Source organism: Orycteropus afer, unplaced genomic scaffold (genome assembly GCF_000298275.1).
Source record: "Orycteropus afer afer isolate SDZICR_OR568_19922 unplaced genomic scaffold, OryAfe1.0 scaffold00130, whole genome shotgun sequence".
Lineage (NCBI taxonomy): Eukaryota > Metazoa > Chordata > Mammalia > Tubulidentata > Orycteropodidae > Orycteropus > Orycteropus afer.
In genome coordinates this window covers 8,151,268-8,161,149 of record NW_006921717.1, presented here as the reverse complement: position 1 = coordinate 8,161,149, position 9,882 = coordinate 8,151,268, and the positions used below count along the sequence as shown (strand labels likewise).

Here is a 9,882-nt window from a genome sequence, read left to right as displayed (position 1 = left end):
ATCCAACTCCATGGCAGTGGGGTTTTTTGCCATGAAACAAAGTATATGTGAACTGCTTTATGGAAAATGAATTTCCTGTAAACTTTCAACCAAATCACAATAAAAATTAAAAAAAGAAAAAAGAACCACCCTGTGCACTTGTTAAAAATACAGATCTCCCATACCCTCCAGAGGGTTTGAACCAGGTTCTCCTGCGGTGGGGCTCTATACTTTTAACACACATCACAGATGACTTTTAAGGTCCAGCAAGTTTGGAAAACTGTTGTAAAGGCATCAGAGAGGCAGGATCACAGACTGGGAAGCTCATTAGCTTTGAAGTGAGGCCAGATGGTTAAAAAAAAATGCCAACTCAGCCACTTACTACTGGCTCTGCGACTCTCGCCAGGTTACCTAACACCTCACTCCCTTCATCTGTAAAAATGGTATCACTACCTACCTGGAAGCGTGCTGGGAATTCAGTACATTCACAAAGCCCCCTAGGACAGTGCCCAGCCCATGACAGCCAAGCAATGAATGCAAGCTATTGCTACCTGTAAAACACCCCTGAGCTGCTCAGAAGAAGTCTAGAATGAATGTTCTCTACCTAATGGAAAGGGCAAAGGCACAGAGCCAGATTTCCAAGCTAATCTAGGAAAAAAGCTTTTCTGGGCACCATGACCAAGACTCTCAAAATTCAGAGTCCAGGATTTCAGCCTCACAGCCCTCACTCCCAACCAGAAGCAGAGGGTTCCGGCCTGTGCAGGGTTGCAGCTTTGGAGAACAGCTCAAGAAACCAGTTTTTCCTTCCCAAGTCGCTCTGCCCCTGCCACCTCCAGCTCTCAGAGTTGGATGGCAGCATCCTGGGTGTATCAGCAGGAAACAAGAGCTACTGAATTAGAGGCATGGAGCCAGTGAAGGAGTGGGGAAGTGGGAAAGGCCTGAGGCAGCAACCAGAGCACTGGGATACAGCTGAAACTGGGACTGGAAACTTTCCAGGGCTGAAGACAGACATTCCTAGAGTGAGTGCTCCCAGCCAAGGCACACTGAGAGCACTGAGTGTGCTAGAGGCTGGCACCCTGAGGCGAAGAGCCCACTCCCTTCGAATCCCCAGCACAGTGCCCAGCGGGAACTCCTTGCCCCACTTACACAGAGGGCAAAGCACCACCTCACCCACTGGTGAGAGGAAATGCTGACAGGAGCCAGTCTCGTGCTGGGTATATATGCCCACTGCCCTTTGGACACTGAGGGTCCAGGGGTAAGGGCTGACCAGTGTTGCTGGGTAATGCACGTCTGGGTCCACAATGAGAACGAGGATAGACCAGCAGACAGGCTGGAACGAAAAGGGTACACATCGGGCAGGGAGTCAAAATCGGAGTCTTCGACCCCAGCTTTGCCACCGGCCTTCCGTGTGTCCTCTGGCAAATCAGATGCCATTCTTGGGCCTCACTTTCCCCATCTGTACAATGGGCGAACCAGCTCTACAAGCCCCAGAACAGTAACCAGTAAGAGACCTAAGAGTGAAACCCAAGAGTGAGGTGAGGGGCTGAAGAGGGGCAGAAGCGGGGCTGGAGATGCGACCTGCGAGGGATCCGGGGCGGTGCGCCCCGCGCTGCCCTCCCTCCCCGAGGTGCAGCGGTACCGGCCCCTCTCGGTGTGTTGTCACGCGTCCTTTGCGCCCAATCACCGGCCTCTACCGGCCATTGCTAGCGCCACCCCCCACCTCGTCCTCGGTCCCGCCCGCCTGCAGCGAACTAGGACCCTCCCCAGCCCCGCTCACCTGCTGGGGCCGCTGTCGCCACCGCCACCACTGCTTAAACCACAGCTGTCGCCCACACTTCCGGGGTCTACGAGGCCCGCCCCCTTCGCCGGATGTGACACCCCTCCAACGTCCGGGCGCCCGGCGCGCGGCCTACACTAGTCGGCCCGCTACCACGACGTTGGGGGCCCAGTCCTGCCAGCCTCTAAGTGACCAAGACACCGCCCCCCCCACACACACACACACACACTCGAGGCTGCTCAGGATCACACCCCACGGGAGATCCCACGAGACCCATCCCGCGAGCAGCCGGCGTGCCGCCCCTACAGGCCTATGGCCACGCCCCCAAGGGAAACACCGCCCACTGGGCGGAGGCCCAGGTCCCTGGACGAGTACGCCTGCGCATTCCTTCGGCTACCAGCTTGCTAGTTTCTCAGCTTCATAGAGCTTGAGTTTGAGGAGGCGGGGGAGCTTCTGAAAGGGGTTTGAGTGGGAACGAGTGGAATCTCGGCACCTAGGGAGACCCTAAGTGGACAGAGCTCGGCCTCCGGATCCTCTCGCCAACTAAACGCTCATTTCCTTTACACAGCTTGGCTACAGGACTGGAGTGACCCGGACCTAAGGTCCCCTGGCGAACACCTGTGCCTGTCGGTCTGGCTCTGACTGGAAGGCTCCTCACAACTCTGAGCAGTTTCCCCAAAGGTAACCTGTTTGGCAAGGCCCTAGATTACACTTCTATCCGGGTTGTCACGGTGGTGTTAGTCTTTAAGGAGACATCTTTGCTATTCAGCACTTGAAAGAGGTCTTTTGCAGCAAATTGGCCCAATGCTATACCTCATCTGATATCTTGACTGTTCCTTCCATTGGTGTTGATTGTAGAACCAAGTGATATGAAGTCGTTGACAACTTCAGTCTTTTCTCCATTTATCATGGTGCTGCTTATTGGTCCAGTTGTGAGGATTTTTGTTTTCTTTATATTGAGGTGTAATCCATACTGCAGACTGTAGTCTTCAATCTTCATCAGTAAGTGCTTCAGGTCATCCTCACTTCCAGTGAGCAAAGTTGTGTCCTCAGCGTATCGCAGGTTGTTAACGAGCCTTCCTCCAATCTTGATGCCATGTTCTTCTTCACAGAGTCCAGCTTCTCTGATTATTTGCTCACCATACAGATTGAGTAAGTATGGTGAAAGGATACAACCCTGACCTACTCCCTTCTTGATTTTAAACCATGCGGTGTCCCCTTGTTCTGTTTGAACAGCAGCCTCCTGGTCTGTGTACAGGAGTTATGTAGCTGGTATCATCCACAGACAGAATGAAACACAGTCCCATCTTGCGCCTTCCTCATGTTCATTGCTATGTTTGAGCTCACCATTGAGCTACTGTGTCAGTCCATCTCCTTAAGGGTCTTCCTCTTTTTTGCTGACCCTTAATTTACACAGCGTGATGTCCTTCTCCAGGGACTGGTCCCTTCTGATAACGTGTCCATAGTTCATGAGATGAAGCCTTGCCATCCTCACTTCTAAGGAGCATTTTGGCTGGACTTCTTCCAAGACAGATTTGTTCCTCCTTCTGGCAGTCCATTGTAGCTGTTGGGGGCCACCAGACTTCCTTTGTTGCTGTTCCTAGGTGCCATCACGTCAGTTCTGACTCATAGCGACCCCGCGTACAACAGAATGAAACATTGCCTGGTCCTGCGCCATCCTCACGATTGTTGCTATACTTGAGCCTATTGTGGTAGTCACTGTGTCAACCCACGTCATGAGGGTCTTCCTAAACTGACCCTTTGCTTTACCAAGCATGGTACCCTTCTCCAGGGACTGGCCATTCCTGATAATATGACCAAAGTACAAGAGACAAACTCTCACCATCCTTCATTCTAAAGAGCATTCCATCTCTTCTTCCAGGACAGATTTGTTCATCTTTCTGGTAGTCCACAGTATATTCAATATCCTTCGCCAGCACCGTAATTCAAATGCATCAATTTTTTCTTCTGTCTTCCTTATTCATTGTCCAGCCTTCATATGCATATGAGGTGACTGAAAATACCATGGCTTGGGTCAGGCACAGCTTAGTCTTCAAAGTGACATATTTGATCTTTAACATTTCAAAGAGGTCTTTTGCAGCAGATTTGTCCAGTGCAATACATTGTTTGATTTCTTGACTGCGGCTTCCAAGGGCATTAATTGTGGATCCAAGTAAAATGAAATCTTTGACAAATCAGTCTTTCCTCCACTTACCATGATGTTGCTTATTTGTCAGTTGTGAGGTTTTCTTCATGTCGAGGTAAGGAACTCTGGTGATGCAGTGGCTAAAATATTTGGCTGCTAATCAAAAGGTTGACAGTTCAAACCCACAAGCTGCTCTGTAGGAGAAAGATGAGGCAATCTGCTTTTGTAAAGATTTTACAGCCTTGAAAACCTCATGGGGCAGTTCTACCCTATCCTATCACGTCACTATGACTAGGAATCAACCTGGTGGCACTGGGTTTGGTTTGCTTTATGTTGAGGTATAACCTGTACTGAAGGCTGTAGCCTTTGAGCTTCATCAGTAAGTGCTTCAAGTCTTCTTCACTTTCAGCAAACAAGGCTGTGTCATCTGCATGTTGCAGTTTGTTAATGAGTCTTCCTCCAATCCTGATGCCACATTCTTCTTCATATAGTCCAGCTTCTCAGATTATTTGCTCAGCACACATATTTAATAACTATGATGAAATGATACAACCCTCACACACACCCTTCCTGATTTCAAACCATGCAGTGTCCCCTTGTTCTGTTCAAAATACTGCCTCTTGGTCTTTTACAGGTTCCTCATGTGCACAATTAAGTGTTCTGGAATTCCCATTCTTCACAGTGGTTTCCGTAATTTGTTATGTTCCATGTGGTCAAATGCCTTTGCACAGTCAATAAAACACAGATAAACATCTTTCTGGTATTCTCTGTGTTCTGGTTACCTAGTGCTGCTCTGACAAGAATATACCACAAATGGGATGGCCTTAACAAACAGGTGTTTATTCTCTTACAGTTTGGAGGCTTTAAGTCCAAGTTCAAAGTGCCAGGCTCTAGGGGCTGTATGAAAGCCCCTCAACCTTGGGGTCCAGCTCTGCCTCCTGCTCCCAGCCCACTGGAGCTAGAGGCATTTCTTCACTCAGACAGCTGCTGGCCTCTGAGGCTGACAAACCCAAGGTTGACAAGTAAAAGGGCACCGTCTCAATGTTACCAAACCATATGGCAGGCCATTAATTTAAGTCCATTGTAAGTCCCAAGGTCTGCAGAGTGTGGCAGGCTGCTGAACAATGACATGGCTACATGCAGGGTCCAAGCGTGCCAAAAGCTGGAGACCATTCCCAAAGCTGCTGCTTAATACGGGAAGCAGACCAAATACACAAAGCAGCTACTCAGCTGCTTGTGGTAGATCCTACCATGGAGTTGATTGCCAGTCTCATCATGGGGAATAACTACCACCAGCTGCCCAGCCACTCAACCAAGCCCAGCCAAGTTGATACACAAACATAACCACCACACTGTGTTTTCAGCCAACATCTGACATCAGCAATGATATCCCTCATTCCACATCCTCTTCTGAATTCATCTTCTGAATTTTTGGCGTTCCCTGTTTATGTTCTGCTGCAACTGTTTTTTAATTATCTTCAGCATAATTTTAGTTGTGTGTGTTTTTAATGATACTGGTTGACAATTTTCACATTCTGTTGGAGCCCCTTTCTTTGGAATGAAGTGTCCATCTCTTTCAACCAGTTGGCCAGGTATCTGTCTTCCAAATTTCTTGGCATAAATGAGTGAGCACTTCCAGTGTTGCATCCATTTGTCGAAACATCTCAATTGGTATTCCGTCAGTTCCTGGAGCCTTGTTTTTCATGAATGCCTTCAGTGCAGCTTGGACTTCTTCCTTCGGTTCTTGATCATGTGGTACTTCCTAAAGATTGACAGCCTTGGAAACTCTGTGGGTGTTCTACTCTATCTTCTAGGGTCTCTATGAGTCGGAATCAACTTGATGACAGTGGGTAGGTGGGATCCCAGCCTCCCTTGAAAACAGGTATGTCTAGGGGTGGATTAACCCATAAGCACAGTTATACTGGCTTGCATTGAACAAGGTACCCCATGAGCTTCATTGTGTTTCCTTGCTAATCTGTAATGAGCAATTTCACCATGTCTTTGATGTGCTGCGGGACAAGGGAAATTGGGCACTGCTGATTGGTGGGAAGGCACAACTGGATCTGCACATGCCTTGCTCATTGGGTGGCCCAGCCCTGGGTACGGCTTTATGACTAAGTGCCAATAATGAGATATAAGTGGAAGTGAAGTGTGCAATTCTGAGACTTGTTTAAAAGGAGAGTGTGCCCTTCTCCCTCCCTTCCTTCCTCCCTGCTGGGTGGAATGTGAACATGATGGTTGGAACTAAAGCAGCCATCTTGAACTCTGAGGTGACCATGGGAACAGAGGAGCCTGACACCCTGCAGCACCATGACACTTCTGATGCCACCTCTGGCCTTTTGCATGAGGGGGAAATAAACCATCTGTTGTATGTCACTGTTGTTTTGGGTTTTCTGTCACTGTGCCCTTTAGGTCTGAGATTGCACTTCTGGAAAACTCTCTTGTACCCACAAGACTGGTAACTGTTCCCTGGCTTATTCTTGATACATGCCAGGCTTCCCCCTTCCCTATCATCGACAACATTTTCCTGTAATTGATCACTTACACCCCTTGGCTAGCCTAAAGACAGGCAGAGAATCTATGTTATATATCATTTGATCCTAAAGCTCACAACCTGTGACTGTGACAGAAGCAATGATTCCACTGAGGGTGTTAAGGGAACAAGACAAACTGCTGTGTGCCAAGTCATCGTATAAAGAGGGCCATCCCTGCTCAGTAACCAAAGGTGGGGATTAGGGCAAAGGAGGGAGGGAGAGAAAGTTGCAGGGAAGTCAGGCCGCTGGAGGCAGGCAGCACTGGAAAAGGTGCTCCTCCTGCCTCCTGTTTCCTTCTCGTTTTCACTTCTGGCTCCTTTCAGCTTCAGCTCTAGCTCCATCCTCTCCAGTCCTGGTCTCCTCCCATCACTGGCACCTATGTCCCCACATAACATGCCTCAATTATACCCAATTCATTCATATCCAGTGACCCTGAATATGCAAAAACAAAGAAAGGACATTACAGGCACAAATGTTGTTGTTGTTAGTTGCTGTTGAGTGGCTTCTGACTCATGATGATGCCACATGAGCAGGTAGGACTGCTCTATAGAATTTTCAAAGCTGTGACCTTTCAGATGCCCATCTTCCAAGGCTTCTCTGGGTGGATTTGAACCGCCAACCTTTCAGCTAGCAGTCAAACCCTTAGCTGTATGCATTACCCCACAGACACAAATAGCAGCTCCTTACAGGTTTCTCTCATTCATTCATTTGTTCATGAATTCCACATGCATGCAAGAATTTGCTACTCCTGCTAAGAGCTGAGCATACAGACAGAGACACTGTCTCCAACTGCATGACCCTCACAATCTTGAGTAGGATTCGAGAGGAACAGAGATATTCCCATCTCAAGGTATCTCAGTTTTTCAAGAAAATTTGAGTGGGCTCAAAATTACAAATAAAAAGATCAGACTTACTGGTCTGATAGAGACTGGTGAAACTCCTGAGACTATGGTGCCTAGTCACCTTTCAGGCCTGAAACTGAACTCACTCCCATGCCTTAACTTCCAGACAAACAAGAGAAGGTCTACAAGGTGAACAGTTACAGCAAGTAGTACACTCCTTAGAGCAGTCAACCATGGGAGATGAGAAGGGCAGCATTTGCACAGAAAGAAAGCTCAGAGGGCACAGGACTGCACAGGAAAGAAGGACACAGGGAAGAGGTAACCGCAGGGAGGAAGTGGGAAGAGAGCTGTTACATTGTGGGGATTGTAATCAATGTCGTGAAGCAAAATGTGTATGAACTATCAAATGGAAAATGAATTTGCTCTGTAAACTTTCACCCAAATCACAATTTAAAAGAAAAAGAAAATTTGGGAGCAAAATACTCACTCAACATGTTTTCCCCCGTCCCCTGCTTTACAAATGGGGGCTTTTGTTTTGTTTTTGTTTTTGTTTTGTTTTGTTTGTTCAGCTGCTTAGTTCTAGGTCTTATACTGGTTGAATGGATGGAGAAGCCATGCGAATAGAAGTGGGGGGAGTAGACAGGTTAGGGTCAGACATAACAAAGATGAGAGGGTTGAGAAGCTCCGGCACTGAGGGAGACTTAGGTTGAAGAGCTGTTTTTAAAGAAAGTGTAGTCAGGTGGTACGTCCAACGCCCTCTTTGGTCTCCAGGAGATCTTAGTGAAGAGTGCTTTTTCCCTAACCCTGGTGTTGGAATTCAGATCCTTTTGGATATACAGTCTCCCAGGGGCTCAGCTCTGGTAGCATAGTGCCTAAGGCACTTGACTGCTAATCAGAAGGCTGGTGGTTCAAACCCACTAGCCACTCCTTGGAAGGAAGATGGGGCAATCTATTTCTGTAGTGATACTGCCTCGGAAACCCAAGGAGGGGTCGCTATGAGTCAGGTCCTACTCGACGGCACATAACAACAACAGGGGCTCAGCAAATCAAGCATCTACAAAGCCACGTGGCAGGAAACATGTCAAGGCATTCTAGAGTGCATAGAAAGGGAACCTACCCCAGTTTGGGTCTCGGTAGGTCGCCTTAGGCAGGAGACTGTGAAATAAGGTTTCATGGGCAAGTGATGAATCCTAGCGGTGGTCCGCGGAGACACCAGTGAGGGCCAATAGGGTCAGGAAGAATGTAGATGCTCTATTATCTAATCTTGGCCTGAGTGCTCATGGTGTCTTCAGAGGTGGTCACTCCGCAAACAGACCCTCGGGCTCCTCCATCCCTTCTCAGAAGGTGACCATGGAACCCCAGCCTCAGCATCTGCCCACGAGGCCTGGTAGATGGAACCCAACTCACAGTCTGTGGGGACCCAGGTCATTCAACCTTCCTGCTGGTCACCTGGACTGCTCTCTGTCTCCATCCAGATTCACCTGCATAGTCCCCAGACAGCAGGACTGGTTCCATGCCCTGGTCAGGTCTTGCACAGCTTCTGGGTCTTTTCTTGAGCATCTGAGAAGCAATAGGTTCCCTGAAGGCTTTTCAGAGTCTCCTGGTTCAACCACGTCTGGCCTGAAGAACCAAGGAGACATTGGGTTGAAGGTGCCAAGGCTGAGCAGAAACCATGCCTTACCCTACATACGGCCAGGGCCACACCAACGTGCGAGGCTCATACAACATTTGCTGTGTAAAATAGGAAGCTGTGGGGCTGCCAAGCTGCTTCCAGCATCCTGCTGCCCCTCCAGCTGGGCTTCCCACCCCCCTGTGCCCAGCAGCTGGGAGAGCCAGCCCTCAGTCCTGCTGCTGCTAATGGCAGCTCTGGTGATAGACACTTGAAGAAGAAGGAAAAAGCCTTCTGCTCCTGGCCCTGCAGGCCTCTGGCCCACAGAAGCTGGCAGCAGAAATGGACAGAGCATTCCCTGACCTTTGCATGAGAATCAGAAGCCCTGGGTTTCGGCACTTCATGAACTTACCCTACAACCTTATGGTAAGTTATCCACCCTTGCCCTCGGCTTCTTCAGCTCTAGCTTGAGGAGGTTGGACTTGTTCAGGAAAAGCAATCTATCCAGATTGAGTGCCAGCACTGATCAGTGGAGTGCCCAAGGGGTGTGCATTGGTCGGGATTCTGAGGCCACATCAAGTGCCCAAGGGTGCTGGGATCGATTGGCTATGTCTGCCTGGGATGTAAACTGGAGAGCAGCAGACTTTGTAGTGGGGAGTGGCAGACCAGGTGCCATGGAACTACCCTTCAGGAGCCAGAAGACCTTTCATTGTCCCTGCACAGCTGAACATTCTGCCACTTGAATTGCGAGGGATGAGATTGAATAATTATAAAGGAGAGGTTTTCAAGTGGGAAAGTTGTCAGTTCTCCACCAGAAACCTGAGTGAGGCTGATGAGTCACTCTCCTGAAGGAGGGAACAGCAATGAAAGGATCCTAGGAAGACCCTCAGGAGCTCTGGTGGCTTGGAGCCTAAGGCACTTGACTGCTAACCAGAAGGCCAGCGGTTCAAACCCACCAGCCGCTCCTCGGAAGGAAGGTTGGGCAATCTACTTCC

At 49.0% G+C, this 9,882-nt stretch overlaps 1 protein-coding gene across 1 annotated transcript in view; it reads left to right on the top strand.

The window, feature by feature from the left end:
* Positions 1–9,882, top strand: part of LOC103200517 (pepsin F-like) — a 48,616-nt gene that overhangs the window by 10,495 nt on the left and 28,239 nt on the right. The window contains 1 exon segment of the mRNA XM_007945018.1: positions 1,687–1,915. Coding sequence (XP_007943209.1) covers positions 1,687–1,915 — 229 coding nt within the window.